The 22,337-nt window shown below is 36.7% G+C and overlaps 2 protein-coding genes across 2 annotated transcripts; both read left to right on the top strand.

Moving 5' to 3' along the window:
• The first annotated feature begins 2,322 nt into the window (after positions 1-2,322).
• Positions 2,323-4,263, top strand: LOC131618616 (CBS domain-containing protein CBSX5-like). The gene is made up of 4 exons (XM_058889799.1): positions 2,323-2,427; positions 2,664-2,694; positions 2,897-2,956; positions 3,440-4,263. The coding sequence occupies exons 1-4, from the start codon at positions 2,323-2,325 to the stop codon at positions 4,024-4,026; spliced, it is 783 nt and encodes a 260-aa protein (XP_058745782.1). The 3' UTR covers positions 4,027-4,263.
• Positions 4,264-5,394: 1,131 nt separating this feature from the next.
• LOC131618615 (uncharacterized) lies at positions 5,395-6,741 on the top strand. The gene has a single exon (XM_058889798.1). The coding sequence runs from the start codon at positions 5,395-5,397 to the stop codon at positions 6,739-6,741; it is 1,347 nt and encodes a 448-aa protein (XP_058745781.1).
• The last annotated feature ends 15,596 nt before the right edge of the window (positions 6,742-22,337 follow it).

Below are 22,337 nucleotides of genomic sequence, written 5' to 3'. Positions count from 1 at the left end.
CATGCGATGGGCGAACCATCTTATGACAAATTTCATGACTAAGTCTCCTCCAAGTGGGGTTCTCGTATTAGCCATTCAAGGTGTTCACCTTGGGGACTAGCACTACACAACCACCTCCTAACTTATGTTTTTCTCTTGTTTTTCAAAAGCTCGGGTTAAGAGCTTCACTCAAATATCATTCCCATACCCACAATTGAGTATATACAGAAATAAAATAAAAGCGATAAAGCAAGAGTAAAGAAACATAAACAACAAAAGAGTAAACATAAAGAACATAAGAATAAACAAACAAAAGCAAACACTCAAACATAAAACAAACTAAACTAGGGTTGACTCTCTTAGGATATCCCCAGCAGAGTCGCCACTTTCTGTAGCGGCAAAAATATACTCGAGCGTTATCGCGCGCTCGAAGTACAACAGAGTCGCCACCGAACTTTATTTATTCTAAGAAGGAAAGGGAAAATATCGATAAAACCCACAAAGATAAAAAATAGATAAGATGGTCGTTCGTAACCAAATTAGGGTTCGGGAGTCAGTTAAGCAAGGGGAAGGTATTAGCACCCCTCACCTCCATCGTACTCGATGGGACCCATTTAGTTAGTTTTGGGTTTGAGTGTTAGCGTAATGTTTGCGTTCTTTAGCCTATTAATCGAGAAAAGGTAAAAGAAAAGATTTTTAGGTTTTTTATTATTGTGAAGAAAAAGAAATGATTTTTTATTATTATGCTCGCCAAGACGTTTGTATCTTGTGCCTACGTATTCCCTAGTGCAATGGGAAAGTCAGAGCAATCGTAGTTCGGACTAAGAACCACGAAAGTTTGTTAATTGATTTTAGCGAGAGGTACTCGATCGCTTTCAAATGGAAATACTACGCGCACATGGATATGATATCACTACAAGAATGGATGACTAAATCAAGATAAGACATGATTTTGGCCATCATCGCATTCGAGTGGAAGATGTTCGATCTTCACATGTGGAAGTATGTTCGTATTGAAAATTGATTAAGAGTCTCGTTTATGAAAAGATTTTTAAAAGCCATAAGGCAAAAAAGGTTGAATGAGATTGAAGTTGTGTTTTAAAGGATGTTTTTGCGGACGTTTAGCAAAGGATTGAGCATAGGTGTGCACCTAGCGCGTCTTTACCCAAGGTATTGAACAGGAGCGAGCCCCATTGTCACTTGTTGTCCTTGTTAATTAATTTGTTTCAAAAGATCAAGGTATTCAAGAGGTGTGCACTTCTTGTCACAAGATCTTTTGGTTTGATTAAGTGTTTTAGATTCAAAAGATCAAGGTATTCAAGAGGTGTGCACCCCTTGTCACAGGATCTTTTGGTTTGATTAAGTGTTTTAGATTCAAAAGATCAAAGTATTCAAGAGGTGTGCACCCCTTGTCACTCAATCTCTTGGTTTGATTGATGTATTTTGATTCAAAGGATCAAGGTATTCAAGAGGTGTGCACTTCTTGTCACAGGATCACTTTGATTAATTAAAGAGTTTTGGTTCAAGAAAATCAAGGTATTCAAGAGGTGTGCACTTCTTGTCACTTGATTTCTCGATTTATTTAAGAAAGCATTTTATTGTTTGATTCAAAGGATTGAAGGTATTCAAGAGGTGTTCACCCCTTGTCACTTAATCACTTTGATTTAATTAATGACAGGTTTAAAAAAGGGTGTTAATCCGAAAGAATCGGGGTATTCAAGAGGTGTACACTTCTTGTCACTCGATCTTTTGGTACCGTTTAAAGAATTTTTGTAAAAAAGAAACTCGACGTTGGATCGAGGAAATAATTGTAACGACTTGGCATTGGACCAAGGTTTATTGATTGAAATTAATCTAATATTTTTTGGTATTTTTAACATGAGAATAAAGTCTAAAATCTAGAAACATGTTTTTTTTGTATTTTTTATTAGAAATTAAAAGCAAAACAAAATATTAAAGAAGCTAAATCAAACAAGTTAAATAGGCAAGAAAATAAATAAAATGGGGGGGTGTAAGCATGCAAAATAGGGTGTGAACAAAGAAAACTTCGCTGGGCTTAACTAACACCAAGCCCAAGATCCTACTAGAACAAAGTAAACCCTAATACTCAATGAGACCATCCGCCCCCAATTACACTTTTTGTCTCACGATTCTCTGCCTCTCTCACGGTGAACAACAGCAAAAAAAACAATTCCTCACATCTCACACGCTCGCGGTCTCGCATCTCTTTCACTTAATCGAACCTCACTCTCTCGGTTCATCAAGAACACAAGTACAAAATCAATACCATATTAAATGATAACCGTGAAGAATTTCAAGCAATCAACATAGGGTTATTCACCAATGAAAAGAAATAAAGGCAACGATCTAAAGAATAGACAGAAGATGAGACGTCACCGACCTTATCAGAGCAAGTCCGACGACCTTGGAATCACCGGTGATCTTCAGGTACGACTGCGAATCGTTGTTGTTTGCGGTTGTTGTTGTTGCGTCTTTTTGAGTTGATGAAGATGTTGTGTTGGTTCGATGTTGTGTGGTAGTTTGTGTGTATCGGTGATGGCAGATGTTGTTGTGAACTGAGGGAGATTTGGCAAGTTTGTGTGTTAGGATGGAGTTATGTTTGAAGATTCGGTGTGGTTGGTGTGTTGCGGTCCTTGCTGTGTGTTGTGTGTGGCTGTTTGCAGGTTTATGATGGTTACAAGTTATGGAGTGAAGGTGGTCATATGAAGATGGTGTTCAAAAAGATTTTTGGAGGACGATAAACAAATTTATGCAGAGTTTTTCGTGTGACTTTTTCCTCCCCCTGGTTGCTGTGGTTTTTGTTCTGATTTATAGATGAAATCAAAGAGTTTTTTGGGGGGAAAATTTGGGTTAATTTGAACATTTGTAGTAAGCTGTTTATTACTTTTGTATGCAGGTTTTGGTTTAACCATTTTTGTGCAAGCTTTGGCCTTAGCAAGTAGTGGAGCAGCAAGAGGTTTGTAGACTGGTTGCAGCAGGTTTATGGACCGTTGTAGCAGGCATGCTGTGTGCAGTTGTATGGAGCAGAATTTTTGGACTGTTTTGTGATGCGATGCAGAGATATGAAGAAAACCACTTTGTTCTTATTCTTTTGTATTTTTTGGACCACTTGGACATAAGGTCAATAATAATAATAATAATAATAATGATAATAATAACTATAAAATTAAAGAAAGAAAAAAATAAAGATTATAATAATAACTAAATAATAATAATAAACTAATACACATATTTTTTGATATCTTTTTAAATTGAAATGATATAAAGACCTAAATCTAAATGAAATTAATGAATTTTTTTGATTTTTTGAAGTAGAAATTAAAAGGATGAATAAAACCGGAAAATATGCAACAAATGCGATAATTTGAATGCAAACGAAATACAAACGCAACATGATCATATGAATGAAATTTGTAGGTCAAAAATTGGGGTGCGACAGTCATTGATTACTATTCCCCCGCGGCTTCCGTTGTTGAAGCCATCTCAAAGTCCCTTGCGCAACAAACTTCTGTTGCTGTTGTCGACAGTGATGGAACATTCATTGGCGAGATATCGCCCTTCACGCTTGCTTGCTGTGACGAGTCAGTTGCGGCCGCTGTGACAACTTTGTCTGCAGGGGACTTGATGTCCTACATTGACTATGGCGGCCCGCCAGAGGGTCTGGTTAGCGTTGTGAAGGCCAGGTTGAAGGAGAAGAATCTGGAGAAATTGCTGCATAAGTTTACAATTCTGACTTCTCTAGGCAGTGATATGTCGGCCTCGTCTTCGTCTGATGAGGAAAGTACGACCAGGAGTTTGAATAGGTCGGGAAAGTACGCAAGGTCGTCGAGTTACTCGGCGAGATTTGTGCGGAAGGCAGAGGCTATAGTGTGCCATCCAAAAAGCTCTTTGATTGCTGTGATGATTCAAGCAATTGCTCATAGAGTGGACTACTTGTGGGTTATTGATGATGATTGCAGCTTAATTGGCATTGTTACTTTTTCTAATATCTTGAAGGTGTTCAGAGAACACACAGAAATGATTTAAATGTTTAGAAAAAAATGTGTCAATGTTTTTTTGGTTTGATTGTTCATAGGGAAGCATGAACTTTTATCTTTGTTTTGCTTTATTTGACTGTGTGAATCAATTTTTAATAAGTTTCCCTTTGATGCAAATCTTGGTCAAGAATTAATGTTATTTGTTTTCCTATGTTTTGTTTTCCTATGTTTTGTTTTCCTTCTCTTTGAGTGAGTGATTATGGTTCAAAATTTTACGGCTATTGAAAGGAAGATTCATTGGTTTTAACTTGTAAGTGTCACAAGATAATGAAGAAAGCTGCTCCATTTCTAAAGGACTAAATTAAAAGTGTTTGAACTACTGATAATTGGCTTAAATTGGTGAATATTTGGTTCTGACACCATTGCTTATACCTTTAACCTTTCCTCCCATCACTATGTCGAGCAACCACCTAACCTACATTTGAATTCATCACAATACAATCCCTTCTCCAAATACACTGAACCGCGGCCATCAGTGTTCTAGCCACCAAAAAAGTGTTAGTGATTGATCATATTTCATTTTGTGATCATACTTCAGAATTTGTGATTTGTGCTCATTTTTCATTTTGACATGTTTACTGTGATTGATCATATTTTTTTTGGATTGAAAAAGGTCTTTCTAGAGGACGCGTGTGTTTTGTGGGTTTATATGTTTGTCAGTAACAGAAGAGAACAAATACAAAAGTAGTGTTCAGTAATAAATATCGATGATGAATGAGATGATAATGATGGAGAATAGTATAATGTTTTTTTTCTGAAAATTGATTGAAGAGAGAGTTTTGTGTTGTTTGTGATGGTGGTGGTATAATAAGTAGTGTTTGTTATTTTACTGTTCTAAGTTGATGCTGTTCTAATAATGCGCTGCCGTTTTATTATACTCTTAACCAATTGCTATTATTAGATTGAAGATATTTTTAACTTTATTTTGAATAATAATCCTAAGATTATATTAGAAAATACTAGAAATTAATATCTAAAACTTGTTGAACCACCTCGATATTCAGTATAGCATATTTTTGTTACTAGTTGTTTGTGGGTCCAAACATATACTAAGAAGAGAATTATTGGTGGCTGTTAAAACTAATAATATGACTCTGTTTTTAATTTTGGTGTATACTAAGAAGAGAATTATTGGTGGATGTTAATATTGGTGGCTGCTAATCTACCTTGTGTAACATATTTGACTCTGTTTTTAATTTCTTCCAATTTTAGACATTAGTATGTAGAAAATGGATAAATCTATTTGAAATAGATAAATCTATTTGTAATATATTCCCTAGATTTAATCTTTCGTACTTTGAGAAATATATAAATCTATTTGAAATAGATAAACTTATGTTTGTTTTTAATGTAGAAAATGGGTCGAAGTTGGATGTATGATAGAGTTAACTCTGATAGGTATGGTTTGAAAGATGGTTTTGTTAGTGGAGTAGAGGATTTTGTCACTAAATCCATGAATCGACCACAATTTTTAAACGAGGGGGGGATAAGGTGTCCTTGTGTAAAATGCGGTTGCATTCTCTTGAAAACGCCTAATGAGGTCAAACATCACTTGTACAAATATGGTTTTTTGCCCAACTATTATACATGGATTGATCATGGAGAAGCGAATCAAAATGTGGACCTTGATGGTCATATTAGTAGCGGTGGGAATGCTGGTGGAGATAATACAGGTGATGAAGAACAATTTCATGCAATGAATGAAATGGTCTCTGATGTTTTCATACCATTTGTTAATGCCCCAAATGTGAATGCTGATATGGAAAATGAAACAGTTAGTGAGGGTGAGGTACCAAATGAAAAAGTTCAACGATTTTATGATGAATTGATTTCCGCAAACCAACCGATTTATGAGGGAGCTTCTGAATCCAGACTATCTATTTCAGCTAAGATGTTGGCTGCCATGTCTAATTGGCATGTTCCTCAAAAGGCCATGAATTTTTTCTCCCAAATGCTAATCGATGTTTGTCCAACTAAAGGATGCTTACCTGAAAACTATTACAAAGTGAAGAAGTTGGTGTCTAAGTTAGGATTAGAGGTTGAGAAAATTGATTGTTGTGTGAATGGATGCTTATTATATTTTAAAGAAGATAGCACTTTAACTCAATGTAGAGTTTGTGGAGCTGCTAGGTATGTTCCTCGAAAGTGTGGAATGGGAAATTACAAAGATGTGGCAGTGAAGAGAATGTTCTATTTTCCAATCATTCCTAGGTTACAACGACTTTTTGCTTCAAAGGAATCTGCATCTCAAATGAGATGGCATCGTGAGAACCCTAGTGATCCAAATGTTTTACGTCACCCATCTGATGGAAAAGCATGGAAACACTTCGATGAAGTTTATCCCGATTATGCTAGTGACCCGAGAAATGTAAGATTAGGTTTATGTACGGATGGGTTTACCCCTTACATCCAAGCCTCTAGTACTCCATATTCATGTTGGCCGGTAATAGTCACACCCTACAATCTACCTTCCGAAATGTGCATGACCAAACCATACATGTTTTTGACTTGTCTTGTACCTGGACCGTACAATCCAAAAGTTAAAATAGATGTCTACTTGCAACCTTTGATTGATGATTTGCAGCGCTTGTGGAGAGATGGCATTTTGACATATGATATCTCTATGCAACAAAATTTTGTAATGAGAGCGCATTTAATGTGGACAATCAATGATTTTCCAGCATATGGTATGTTGTCTGGATGAGGGACACAAGGTAGATTAGCATGCCCTTATTGCATGGACAGTACGGATGCTTTCACCTTAGGATATGGTGGAAAAAGTTGTTGGTTTGATTGTCATCGTAGGTTCTTACCAATGGATCATCCGTTTAGGAAAAGTAAAAAGAGGTTTACAAAAAACATGATGAAGAAAAAAAACCCACTATACATGTTTACCGGCCATGATGTCTGGGAAGCAGTTCGTGATTTTCCAAAAGTTACAGATAGTGATTGGGCCACCAAATTTCCAGGGTATGGGAAACAACATAATTGGATCAAAAGAAGTATATTTTGGGATCTTCCATATTGGAAGGACAACTTGTTAAGGCACAACCTTGATGTGATGCACATAGAGAAAAATGTATTTGATAATGTGTTTTACACTGTCATGAATGATCCTGCAAAAACAAAGGACAATGAGAAGGCAAGATTGGATTTACCTCTTAATTCTTTACGCGGAGATTTAGAGATGGTTACTCTACCTAATGGGAAGATGGCTAAGCCAAAGGCAAAATTTTCTTTGACATCCGAAGAGGCAAAATTAGTATGTAGATGGATTAAGGAACTAAAAATGCCTGATGGTTATGCCTCAAATCTTTCTAGGTGTGCTGATGTCACCAAAGGTAGGATGAAGGGGATGAAAAGCCATGACTGTCATGTATTCATGGAGTGTTTGCTTCCAATTGCTTTTCGTTCCTTACCTCCTGAGATATGGAAGCCACTAACTGAGTTAAGTCGTTTTTTCAAAGACTTGTGTTGTAATACGTTGAAGTTGGAAGACCTTGTCAGGTTGGAACAAAACATTACCATCATCATATGCAAGCTTGAAAGAATTTTTCCTCCAGGTTTCTTTGACTCAATGGAACATCTCCCGATTCACCTACCTAATGAAGCAATTCTTGGTGGTCCTGTACAATATCGTTGGATGTATCCATTTGAAAGGTAAATGATGTTCAATTTCTATAGATTATGTTAATGAAAAAACATCTTTTAATCTTTTCATGTGTAGATTGATGGGAGACTTCAAGCGTTCGGTGAAAAATAAAGCCAGGGTTGAAGGTTCAATATGCACTGCCTACTTGCACCGTGAAACTACTCATTTTTTCTCTCACTATTTCAAGACCTTTAGTTTGTTTCCAAGTACAAGTTTAAGGAATGATCCTCGACCAGATGATGAGAACTCCCAACCAATTACACTTTCAATTTTTAGCAAATGTGGCCGTCCTAGTGGAAATCTCGTGACTATTGGGTGATTGATAAGGAATGGAAGTCTGCTCATGTGCACGTCTTAATCAATTGTGACGAGGTTAAACCGTATCTCGAGTAAGTACATTTTTGTAAAACAATTGTGTTGATGTCAACCATTTTGCATATATATACTCATAGATTTTATGGCCGGTGTCAGATTGTTCATGCAATATCATTCTATCAATGAGGAAGATGCTTCTGGTCTTATACACGAGCAATTTCCTTCATGGCTAAAGGACTATGTTAGTATTTATCTCATGATTTATATTATGTGGTTGACAATAAACTATAACTAAGGTTAGGTGTATTTTTTAGGTGAATGATGAGAGGAATGGAACAACTAGTCCACACCTGAAGGCATTAGCTCTCGGTCCTAATCCGAAGGCAACATCATGGAACATATACTTTGTTAATGGGTACAAGTTTCACACTCAAGAATGGAGTCATGGTAAAAAGACTACTAATTGTGGGGTATATGTTAAAGGTCTTACAAATGGAGGAGAAAACGATTTTTATGGCATCATCCAACGTATCCTTCAATTGGAATACAACGGCTTTAGCAACAAGATTGCCCTATTTTATTGTGATTGGTTTGATCCAACAAAGAATAGTGGCACAAAAGCTATTACTGAGTACAATATTGTTGATATTAAGATGAATAAGCGATATCGTCAGTATGACCCATTCATTCTTGCACAAGAAGCAAAACAAGTGTATTATGTCCCTTATCCAGAAACGTGTAGAAATATGCGTGGATGGTGTGCAGCAATCACCACAAAACCAAGGGGTTATGTTGAGATAGACAACACCGGGGATGAAATTCCTTATCAATCTGATGAAATGTTACCGGTTGTGCCTATTACCGAAGTTGAACAAATACGTGGTTTAGCTGATGGGGGGTTAATTGATGGCGACGTCGAGATAACAATGACAACTGAACCAATGATTCAATATTGAGAGAACATTTTATCTTGTGTTTCTATATTGACTTGTATTTTATGTTACTAGTACTTTATCTTATGATTTTATCAATTTGAATATCTATGTTGACTTGTAATCTATGTTACTAGTATTTTATAACTTATTTTATATTTGATGCTTTTGTTCATCACTCCCACCATTCTTCAGTGTTTCACTGTGTTCATCACTTCTGATTGATAAACTTTTATATATGCTAGATTCCTTTTACTTGTTTCATACTAGATATCTCTTAATTTAGGATTTGTGTTTTCATATTAAATTGTAGTCACTCTATTTCTGGGTCATATAAATTATAATAATGATCTGATGTACTAAGTGTATACTATTGATGTGATATGTGAAAATGTTTTAGGCTAAATTTTTTATTGTTGGAAGCTTTATTGTTAGCTTCTATTCAAATGACTGGACAAAACGGAAAGAGAAAAGCACCATCAAGCACGAACAAGTAAGATGGCTTAACCTTCACTAGTTCGTTTCTTTGCAATTTAATATTTTTTGATGCATTTTTGCTAATGTTATTGATAATGTCAATTGTGTAAAAAAGTTTTGTTGACAGGTTATGTCGTCAACGACAAATTCCACCTGGGAGTATTGCTATAAAGAATTCTCGCATGGTGCATGGGAAACCTGGTTCAAAGAACCCACCGCCACCACATACTCAGAAAAAACATCCACCACCGATTCAGACAACTAAAACACCACTTCCTACTCAGCCTTCACCATCGATTCAGACAAAACCAACACCACCACCTACTCAGCCTCCACCACTGATTCAGACAAAACCAACACCACCACCTACTCAGCCTCTACCACTGATTCATACAAATCCAACACCACCATTTTTGCACCCTCCATCAAAGACTAGGAAAAATCCAACACCTCCACCTTCGCAACCTGCATCAACGACTCATACAAACCCAACACCACCACTAGCTCAGACAAACCCAACACCGCCACCTATTAATCAGCCTCAACCATCAATCCCGACTTCCGAGGAATTCAGATTCATTCCTACCCCAGGATATACTCATCATGTTTTGCAAAGTCCTCCCCATCACACCTCGAAAGAGGATGTTCAAGAAGAGGGTGACCAAGCACTTTCTAACGAGGAACAACAAGAACAAGATGATGGGCAGCGACCGAAGATCTATATTGTGGAAGATACTAATGCGTAAGCACACTTTCTGTTCTATTTTGTACATTGACATAATAGAATCTGAATGTTTTTGAATTGGTAGAGAGTATAACAATGATTATGAGTTCTGATTAATTACTTTGATTCAATGTTTAGAATTTTGATTTAATAGAATCTGAATATGCATTTAACCTACAGTTTCTTAAATGTTACAATAACTATGATTATGAGTTCTGTTTAATTACTTTGATTCAATGTTTAGAATTTTGATTTTGTTTTTGTATCAGTGCCTAATTTTTCATCTCAATCTTAGTGTATTTAGAAGCCATAAAAAACCTAGAAAGTGTTCAATTCCGTTTCTTGGCTGTTAAAACTAGGTAAAATAAGAAAGGTGTTTTTCTCTTCAAACTAATAATAGAAAGGTGTTTAAATTAGACTTCGAGATAGTGTTCAATTCCGTTTCTTGGGAGTATTTGTTTTACGTCCTTAACTGGATTTTGGTGTGTGTTGTAATGGAGTCTTGTTGGCAGCTTTCAACTTTTGGAACTGGCAAAGCAGAAGTTTACTATTTTGAACAATATTCTATGTGGTTTCTTGCCCAATCTGAATTCCTGAGATAAGTTCGTGTAGTGGGGTGATGTTTCTGGTTATTCTGTCAAAGTTGCACTTGTTCAGTTAAGTTCTCTCCTGAATATTAACTTTTAGTCGAATATCCAATCAAAGTTAGCTCTGAATTGTATTTGGAAATCGAACGTTCAAAGTAATATTCAAGTCTTAGCATGGAGACTCATCCTTAAAAGACTGCAAACAACAGATGAGTTGACTTTGTTTTAGTCTAGAGGAATCTCGCTGTCATCTATTTCTTCAATGCTCTATTGTAATAGATGTTTGGTACTGTATATTAGAATGAGCTGGTTTGCGTTGGTTAATTAAATCCTTTGATTGATATTTCTGATCATCAGTTGCTTTTCTGATTATATTATGCAAAGAAAATCGAAGAAGAACCTTCAGATTTTCATCTAGCTTGTTGTTGATAGGGCAGTTTGGCTTATTAGACACAATACTTAGAAAGAGTCTAATTTAAAACCTAGAAAGAGTCTAATTTAAACACCTTTCTATTATTAGTTTGAAGAGAAAAACACCTTTCTTATTTAGAAGGTGGCTGTTAAAACTAATAATTAATATAGCCTTTTTTCATAATGCTTACTGTCAGTTTAATATAGCCTCTTTTCAGAACATTTACATTGCTGCTGTTGGTGCTTTGTGAGGTGAAGAAATGTCTAAAATTGACGTGAATGGATTGCTTTGCATGTTACATATGTGTTTTAATTAACAAACATTTTTCCTTTGCCTCATAGGTTAAGTCCAGGCAACCTTGTTGCCGAAATGTGCAGAAAAGTTATAGTAAAGCTTTACAAGGGTACTTTTTTTAATTATAGTGAGCTTAAACGCGATGAAAAACAAGCCGAGAGAAAGGAATGGTTCAACATGTTTAAAGTAAGACATGTAATTTCTTTTTTAGTATTTTGATTATAATGTATATTGTTGAGTTTCATTTATTATTTGTATATTTTGTCAGTCGCTTGTAAGCTGGGACCGTTGCGATGATGCTAAAATGGAAGGCTTGTTTCATCAAAGGTGTGCTGCACGACTGCGTGATATATTGCAAAAGGCTAAAGATCAGGCGCGCAAGCCGCCTTGGATGGGTGTAGATACATGGGAGTTTCTTCTTGCAAAGTGGGAGACAAAAGAGTTCAAGGATGTCTCCAAACAAAATAAGATTAATCGATCATCAAGCAGAGGTGGGGCAGTCCATACGTCTGGTCGTATAGCTCACCATGATGTTGCACTTGAATTGGTATGTATTATATTTGTTATTGAAATGATTTAATATAATTATATTCAATATACATTGTGACCATATATATTATCTTTAATTATAGGCTAAAAAACTCAAGCGACCCGCACATCCGGATGAGCTCTTCATTGCCACCCACAAAAAGAAGAATGGGGAGTGGGTTGACGAGCGTGCAGCGAAAACACATGTAAGTTGTTCGTTTCATTTTCGTTTTGAAGTTTCTAAATTTGTGACTAGGAAGAAAATACATTATGAAGTTGCATGAGACATGTTAGTTTCATTTTCATTTTGAAGTTGCTGAATTTGTGACTAGGAACAAATTACATTATGAAAAACTATTATTATATTAAGTCAACAAAAATTAAATAATCTGCATTTTGTTTATTAAGTCATCCAATGGAAGTAATAATAGATGCAATGCCATAATCTGCATTTTTAGAAAAACATCAACAACAACTCTAAAATTTGTTTCAAGTAAGCAGAGAATAACACCCAGCCACACTGTCAAACAAATATTGTCAACGTCTTTCACTTGGTGAGTACACTGTCACACTGTCAAACAAGTAAGCAGCATAATTAGATGATCTTAAGCACATTTTCGAGAGTGTTGATGAGTACTCGGACTACTTCTTCTTGGTGAGCAACGTCTTTCACTTGCTTTGGGCGACTGATAGAAATTGGAGAGAAATTAGATATGGGAAAAATGGAAATTAGAGAAAGAAAATTGAAATTGAAATTGAATTGAAGAGAAAGTGGTTTTGTATATAGTTGCTGGTTTTGTATATTAGATTCAGAAAAAACAACTAGGAAGCTTATAAGTTATAGCAACCAAGAATAGCTTCAAGTCTCAAAATGAGTTATAAGTTATAGTTGCTTATACATTCAATCATTTTAAAGTGTTCACATCTTAAAGTGTAGTGTGCATATACACAGTCAACTGTCAGATACATTACAAGACAAATCAAACAAGTACCCCATTTGCAAAATTAACACAGATTCAACATTTACTTTATGTAATCAATGTAGTTCAAATATACACTGAGTCATTAAGGATGGATTTTTTTCTTCCATATCCTATGTGCATAACAGTTGTGGTGGCAACCCTTCTCATATAGGTCTGTCTAATAAAAGTCTACAAAAAATTAGAGTGAGGCAGAGTGGAAATAATTTTAGGTGTGAGGCTAAAATCTTGATTCGTTGCGCAATTTTGCTCAAAGTATAGAAATAGGCACAGAACAAACAAGTAGAGTTTCACTTAGCTAGAAATAGACAATTCTGCTCCTCAAAGTATTAATCACCGTCCGATTCAATACGACGGCTATATTGCACAATTTCAAATATTTAAATTTATTTTCACATTACTTCTCATTTCTCTTGCTGACTTAAAACTTGAATGGTTAACTTTACATTGCGTAATGAGACACAATTCTGTACCGCCTAGCATTTCATTTTTAGTTCCAAACCGAATGAAATCTTCCGAGTTAAGGAGAACTACAATAGATTATAAATAGATTGTAAACATGATTTGAATTCCAAAATATTTAACACTGTTTCGTATTCAAGACATGATTTGAATTCCAAAATATTTAACACTGTTTCGTATTCATCATGCAGTAACTGTTGTCCTTTTAAACCAACACCTCAACTCTCTATTTGATACTCTTTGTGGTAAAACCAACCTCTGTTGTTACTGAGCAATAACCCTTACTTTCTTAGAAATAATTATGAACTAGGAGTATGTTTGGTTTCCATTTGGAAAACTGAAAAATCATTTTGATCCAAGATAATAGAGTTCCTTTTGGTTATAAACAGAGGTACATTTATAGTTGCAAATCAAACTGCCATTAATTCTCATAGAGCTGCACAATTATCTTTGACACATCATTTGTACAGGAAACATCATTTGTAAAAAATTTCTCATAACATCATTTGTATTTTTAGTTAAAGTGTTATAATTATGGCACATTATCTTTGACACATTCATCTTATGTTGTACAGGAAACATACGCGAGTAGTGTTACACAAGCCACACAAAGTGGTGCTGATGTCGATGGATCAACAAGAATACAAATGTGGAAAGAAGCTGCAGGAGGTAAAACACGGGGGCGGTGTTATGGATCTGCACAATTGGCGCGCAACGTAAGATATGGAGTGAGCTTCTTGACACATGTGTCAATTACAAACCCCAATAGAGAGGCAGATAACCAAGCCATTGAGGCTGCTAGAGCTGAAGCTGCTGCAGCACGTGAAGAAGTTGCACGAGCTAATGTGCGGACAGATGAATTGGCAAAACAATTTGAAGATCTTAGGAAAATGTTTGATATGTTCCAGTCTCGTCAGGCAGGTCGACCTTCTACTTCGAGTGAACATTCTCATTATGATTATTCGGTACTTTTACTATTCCTTTGATTCTTGCAACACTTTATTGAATATTGTACTCCTTCATTTTGTTGAATTAATGTCAAGTTCTGACTCTATATAATAAAGTTTATTTTGTTAAAATTCAAGTATGGGAATATTAATACTGTTAGATTTTCTTCTCACTCTATTAATTTTACACTGTTTTTTTTAATGTTGCAGGAGGAAGAGGAGGATGAGGAAGATGTTGCTGTTGATGGTCATGATCAGAATCAATAGAGTTTATTTATGTCTAGATTGTGTTATGGTTTTCTTATGTCTAGTTTGACTTATAAGTAAACTTATTTTGGTACACCTTAGCATGTATAAGTAAACTCGTATGAGTATAAGATTGTGTTATAAGTAATGTTGAATAGGCTGTTTGTTTTTGTACACCTAATTATGAACAGGATGTATTATTCTGATGTTGAATAGGCTGTTTGTTTTGGTACACCTAATTATGAACAGGATGTATTGTTCTGATGTTGAATAGGCTGTTTGTTTTGGTACACCTATTTTATGTTATATGGATTTTAGATTACAATTTATTACTTTTATTTCAAAACGATAAAATTATATTATTGTATCATATTTTATAATTTATAGGTGCAATCAAAACTGATTAGACAAAAAAAAAACAAATTTTTGCAAAAGCTGGGTAGGAAAAAAAAAAAAAAAGCGTCGGCTTCAGCCGACGCTACTATTAAAACGTAAAACCTCAAATTGGCAACTATCCTATCATATTGAAACACGTGGCATCATGTTGTGACGCCACGGAGCCGACGCTATAGACAACATTTAATGTTGGTAAAAGGAAACACCAACCATATGGTGCCACGTAGCATATATTAGCGATGGTGTGGGCCGACGTTACAGTTTTGGTATAAGCTATGGACAACGAGTAGTGACCGCTTAGCGTTACTTCAGGCCGACGCTACGGTAGTGACGGCCTTACGCTACTGTTAGCTTCGGGGTGTTTAGCGACGGTCCCGACCCCCACACTAAGCCGACGCTAACAGCTATTAACGTCGGTTTTAAAGATGTTAGCGACGGTTTGTGACCGACGCTAAAGTGTTGTTTTCTTGTAGTGTATATGGGAGGAAATGTAGAACACCGCTGTGTTGGACGGGTGTTCGTGATGATAGAGTTTTAAGACCAGAATTATTCAGGAGACCACGGACAAGATTAGAATGATTCGTGATAAGGTTAAACGAGCACAAGATCGTCAGAAGAGTTATGCGGGTAACCGTAAAGGGCCTTTGGAGTTTATAGAAGCTGACCATGTATTCTTGAAGGTTACTCCGAGATTGAGGTTGAAGGGACCGTTTAAGTCGAGAAAGTTAAGTCTGAGATACGTGGGACCGTATGGGATTCTAGAAAGGATTGGTGAAGTAGCTTATCGTTTAGCTTTACCACCTTCTCTATCGGAAATGCATGATGTTTTTCACGTGTCTCAACTTCGGAAGTTTATTCCCGATCCTCTTCAGCCAGTGTTACCAGATGCAGTTGAGATAGAATCAGATTTGACTTTTGAACCCTTACCGAGTCGTATCGTGGGAAGAGAGACTAAAGTGTTGAGAAACAAGGAAATTCCTCTTGTTAAGGTTCAGTGGGATGTCACGCATCCGGGTGATGCTACGTGGGAACTGGAATCGGAAATGCGGGATGCTTACCCTCATCTATTCAGGTAATTCTTAAATTCGAGGACGAATTTCTATTTAAGGGGGGAAGGATGTAATACCCCGTATTAAATTAAATGCTCTAATGTTATTAATTGGCATTGAGGTTTCACTAATTGGTACATTAGAGATACTTAGGACATTTAAGTTAGAAGTGCTAACTTAAGAATATAGTCTTATATTCTTTCCTCTTTTTCTTTTCTTCTTCATTACAACATAAACAAGGTTCTAGAGAGAAGAAGTAGAGAGAAGGAAGAGCAAGAGGAGAAAAGAGGAAAAGCTTGGATCTTCACCATTTCTCCGCCGAATCAACTCATCTTCATCATCAACGACTTGTAATCGAGGTGGGTTCTAGTTAGAAACTTATAGTTTTGATTTATGGATGAAATCATATGTTGAGAAATTGGGGTTTTTGGTAAAAATCTTAGGGTTTGACTCAATCTAAGAGATTGATGTTTGTTGCTGCTAATAAATCCTGAGTAGAGACCATATATGTTGTTCTATGCTTTAGTATGAATCTGGAACAGGTTTGAGTATGGAGATGGTTGGATTAAACCATGGGAAAAGCAAGAAAACAGATCTGGAACTTCTGATTTCGCGCGCTTCGTGGCGCGAACGATAGATGGCGGCGCGAACCATGCAGAAGGATTATGGGGTTTGGTTCTGTTAACAGTACGCGGCGCGTACAAGGCTTCGCAGCGCGAACACTGTGAGTTTTCTGTGAGGTTTGCCAGTGCCTGAGGTTGGCGGCGCGAACAACAGTTAGCGGCGCAAATTGAAGCCTTTTCTTAGCAAATTTTAGTTGAATGAGATAAAACTGTTTCGATCATAACTTTTGAACCATAACTCTATTTTAATCACCGTTAGAAGTGGTAGGAAGCTAGAAGCGTGTACTTTCTAGTAGTGTAGGTTTTGGGATCGAAAGAAGAATTATTTAATCGGGAATTGGGAAAAATAGTTTGATTCCTCGAGTTGTTTTATCGTTCGGAATTATGTGAACGGTATACTTTTAGCATATTGATTAATTGCTATATAGTTGTGATAACTTGCCATTTGTTTACAGGAAAATGATGAAATTGTTGGTTGCCTTTGGTGTAACCTAGTATATTGTGTTTGTTTGGGTGAATCCTATTGCAGGAGGATTAGTATACTTCATCGTATATAGATATGTATCAAGAGGTTCGAATAACTACATGGGTTATACGAATAAGAGATTAAGTGAGGAAAACTAGGATTTGTTAGGTTATGTAGCTTAACAAAGAGTACCTAGGATGAACATTATGTGGAACATACGTGTATTTAGAATCTTATGAAGAAAGGTTAACAGGCCTAGTGATTTGCGTGAGCGATCACCAATGTATGAAGGGCTAACAGGCCTAGTGGTTTGCGTGAGCGATCACCATTGTATGATGTATTAATCGGAACCATTGTATTTCTTTATTTCCTTTATTTCCTTTGAATGCAAAAGAGGCATTCTATGTGCAGAGAGGCACTGTGCAGAGAGGCACTAATAATCTTGGCAGGTTTGATTCCCGCTTTTGTGTACGAATGGAACCTAAGGGTAGAGACTTGTGATGGTGTACAGGCCATGTGAAGTGACGATTCATGGGGGAAGGCTCATGAATCCGAATCCATTTCGTATGTCAAGATTTTCCAAAGGATCCATGACTCGTGCCACCTCCTAGACGTAGAAGGGGACGGGAATAGAGGGATGCCTTGGTATTGGTTTCCGATTAGTAATCTTGAGTTTGAGTTGTTGAACTCTAAGTATGATTCCATATAATGTTAGTGTGTGAACTCAAGGTCTAGTTCCTTGTCTTGATTTGAGAGTGATAGGCTAAAACCTTGTAAAGCCGAGAGGACCCATAAGATAGGGAACTCACTGAGATTATTTTATCTCACCCCATTATATATTGATTTCAGGTACTTCAGATTTCGCTAAGGGTAAGGAGAAGGCAGTTTGACTTCCTTATGCTTCTTGTTATTTTGGGCATGGCGAAGCTTCCGTTGTGGAGTTCCTTTGAGATCATTGTTTGATCTAGTTCTTAGAAATTTCATTTTGAACATCTTGTATGTATTATGCCATTGTGTAGAACTTTTGTATTAGGGCATTAATATGTATAATGTGTTGACTAGGAACTTATTGGTATTTCAGTACCAAATACTTGGATTCATGTATATTTATATGATTTAATGCATGTAATTATATATGGGTGTTACAGAAGATTAGGCCATGCTAGTTTGAGAAAGATTTCTCAGATTAACAAACTAAATCTGGTCAGAGGACTCCCAAATCTGAAATACAAATCAGATGCTCTTTGCGAAGCATGTCAGAAGGGCAAGTTCTCCAAACCTGCATTCAAATCTAAGAATGTTGTCTCTTCCTCTAGGCCGTTAGAACTTCTGCACATTGATCTGTTTGGCCCAGTCAAAACAGCATCTGTCAGAGGGAAGAAATATGGATTAGTCATCGTAGATGATTATAGCCGCTGGACATGGGTAAAGTTCTTAAAACACAAGGATAAGTCTCATTCAGTGTTCTTTGAATTCTGCACTCAGATTCAATCTGAGAAGGAGTGCAAAATCATAAAGGTCAGAAGTGATCATGGTGGCGAATTTGAGAACAAATTCTTTGATAAATTCTTTAAAGAAAATGGTATTGCCCATGATTTCTCTTGCCCTAGAACTCCACAGTAAAATGGAATTGTAGAGCGAAAGAATAGGACTCTTCAAGAAATGTCCAGAACCATAATCAATGAAACCAATATGGCAAAGCACTTCTGGGCAGAAGCAACAAATACTGCATGTTATATTCAGAATAGAATCTCTATAAGACCTATTCTAAATAAAACTCCTTATGAATTATGGAAGAACAGAAAGCCCAACATTTCATATTTCCATCCTTTTGGATGTGTTTGTTTCATTTTGAATACTAAAGATCATCTTGGTAAGTTTGATTCTAAGGCACAAAAGTGTTTCCTTCTTGGATATTCTGAACGCTCTAAAGGCTACAGAGTATACAATACTGAAACATTGGTTGTAGAAGAATCAATCAATATCAGATTTGATGATAAGTTTGGTCTTGAAAAGCCAAAGCAGTTTGAGAATTTTGCAGATATAGATATTTCAATCTCAGAAGCTGGAGAACCAAGAAGCAAAGTATCAGAAGCTGAAGATCTCAGAAGCAAAGGATCATAAGATCAAGTTGCTGCGTCTGTAGAGAATCTCAGAATTTTTTAAGAGCCAACAGTCAGAAGATCTTCAAGACTAACTTCTGCTCACTCAGAAGATGTCATTCTTGGAAAGAAAGATGATCCTATCAAAACTAGATCCTTTCTAAAGAATGGTAGTCAGAACAATTGATCAGAATTAGAAGATGAGAAGTTCTATCCTTCAACAGAAGCAAATTCTATGTGACACAGCTCTCACCAAGCGCTTTCTGATGGTGAACACGTGTTCTCACGATAGGTAAAAGCGTGCGTGAAACTGATGGGACGCCGCCCTAGGTAACTGTGTAAATAATTTCAAATATCACGTTCTCTCACCTAACGTCACTCATCATTTAATGCATTTGATTTCAATTGATTTTGTAACTGTTCATTCTCATAATTTTATTGCATTCTTTTTCAAATCCGCCTCTATATATTCATTTTAAATCATAACGTTTATTCTTTTTCGCTCTCATTCTCTCTCTTCTTGCATGCATTTTTGCAACCTGTTTGCCCTTTTCTCTAACCCTAAACACAAAACCAAGAAGAAAACCATTAATCTCAGTAGTGCTCAAATGGCTGCTTCTTCATCGCAAGTAGTTGGTACCTTGTCTCAACAACATAATAGAGGAGAAGAACAACAGATTGTTCCTGTAATCACTTGCTCGATTCCGAGGAATGAGTTAGAAATGATTTGTGAATTAGTGATTGATTTTGACAGTCTTGAAGAACATGAGTTTCATCTCAAGGATAACATGTTCTTTCAAGGTTGATGTCATTATTTTCTGAGTTCTGTGGACCGGTTTACCCAGAACTGGTAAAGGAATTTTGGGTTCATGCTGTAGTAGCCCCTAAATCTATTATATCTTTTTTTCATGGAAGAATGGTTGTCATCACTGAGAACATTCTGAGAATGATGTTCGATTTAAGAAATCCTGAAGGTGTCTTTGAATCTGATCAGAGAACAGATTGAGATGTCGTTCTGACTGAACTCTACACAGATGTAGAGAAAATAAAGCGTGTCAAAGACATGAAGGATCTTTACAAAGTCTGGACCAAGATTCTTCTAGGATGTTTTTATCACAGGAAAGCAACCCATTCTCCAAATTTCGTCAACAAGGAACAACAATACATTCTGTACTGCATTGGCACTCAGAAGAAGGTTGATATTATCTACATAATTTTCAATCATATGTGGCATGTTGCAAGGGATTCCAGAAATGCGTTCAGAACGAAGAAAGGAAATATTATTCCTTTTGGAAGAATCATTACCAATCTTCTGGTTCACTCCAAGACTATTGAAGACTTGGAATTTCAAGGAATCATCAAGGATCCTATTATGTCTACAGAAAGCTGCTTGAATGCCTACACCTTGAGAAAGATGAATCTTATTCAAGCTGTTAGAGTCATTCCTCAGCCTCTCCGTGGAGCAAGAAGCAGAAGAAGTCCTGTTCTTTCTGAGTTCGAAACTTTCTTCAGAAGTGAGCTGCCAGAAGTTAAGGCCAAATACCTTAACACTCTCAAGGAAGGTGGTGCTCAAGATGTCCCTACTAAAGGTGGTCGTAAGAAAGCTTCTACTTCCAGGCCTGCAGTTTCAGAAGATGTTTCAGAAGTTGCACCAAAAGTTGTTGTCAGTAAAGAAAGAAGGACAAAGCGTAAGTTTGATCGTCCTTCAGTTAACCAGGAGAAGGAAACCCTAGAAGAAGCTGCTGCAGTAGTTGATGAGAATGCTGCTGATAGAGAAGTTATTGCTGAAGAAAATCAAGAAGTATTAGTTGAAAATGAAAATACTGAACAAGAAACGGCTGAGAGGAGGAAGACGAAGAAGAGAAAGTTGAAGAATAATAAGAATGTAGAAGATGGAAAGGAAGTAGAAAAGAAGAAGAAAAAGAAAAGAAAATTAATAATAAGAGATTCGGATGAAGAAAAAGAGATTCCAGAAGCTGTGAATCAGAAAGAAAAAGTAAATCAAGAAGTAGCAACTCAAGAAGTTGAAGGTCAAGAAGCTAGGGATAGGGAGAAAGAGAGACTGGAAACTGCCAGAAGAAGAGAAATTTCTCTTGGGAAGGCGAAGACTGTGTATGAGAAGAAGAAGAAGCAGAAAAGACTTGAGGCTGAATTTGAAGCTCTTCAGAATATGTCCAAAGGTATACACATTTCTGAACATGTTTCTGCCTCTGTTTTTATTTCAAAATCTGTACCAACAGAAGTTCCGGTTATCCCTCAACCAGAAATTCTACCAGAAACAGCCCCAACAGAATCACCTCAACTCACCCATGTTCTCACACCTCCTTCTTCTCCCCAAACCAATGTTCTTACCCCCTCCTTCTTCACCTATCACAAACGGTCTCATTCCTCCCTCTCCAACCTCAACCAACGTTGCTTCTGACCATCCCCTTGAGACTCTTGTTCTTGATATCCAACCCCTTCAAACCCTCTTTCCTCCTCACTTAAATATCTCCACTTCTCAACCTCCTCCTCATGCTAACTATGAACCCATTTCACCCCCCACTCAAAATAATCCCTCCATCTCTGAACTCCCAGATTCTGCGTCACATGAGCAATTGCTGTGTGATTGCAACTACACACCCAAGCCTCGTCCTGAACTTGAGTTAGTGGTGTTAGACTCTGAGAATGAATCAGAATCATCTCTTTGTCTCGATAGAGAACCTCAACCCTACTTCCTTCTGAAACCAGACTCCGCCAAACTCAAATTCAAATTCTGTAAGGAACTTTCTGTTGGTGTACATTTTGGAGTGGTAAACATTAGGATGCAGGAAGGGTTAGATGCCATGAAAGCTGCATATCAAACCAGGATGGATGATGTGGCCTTCGGAAATCTCTGGAGAATTTTCAGAAGAAATATGGATTCTATTTTTCTGGAGCTTCAGAAGAAGTGCATAGCAACAGCTCCAAGTCCTCGTAAGATTCTCAGACCCTATGAAGACTTCTGGCATAGTCCTCTTGGAGTCAGGTATTACTTTGAGGAGAAAGTTTTTGTTGATGAACTGATGGAAGTTCCTGCAGCTGAACAAGAAGCACATTCTTGGGAGATTGTTGTATGGAAGCCAACTT

The sequence above is a fragment of the Vicia villosa genome, linkage group LG7 (assembly GCF_029867415.1).
Source record: "Vicia villosa cultivar HV-30 ecotype Madison, WI linkage group LG7, Vvil1.0, whole genome shotgun sequence".
NCBI lineage: Eukaryota > Viridiplantae > Streptophyta > Magnoliopsida > Fabales > Fabaceae > Vicia > Vicia villosa.
The sequence above is the reverse complement of the archived record's forward strand: the minus strand, read 5'-3'. Positions and strand labels throughout refer to the sequence as shown.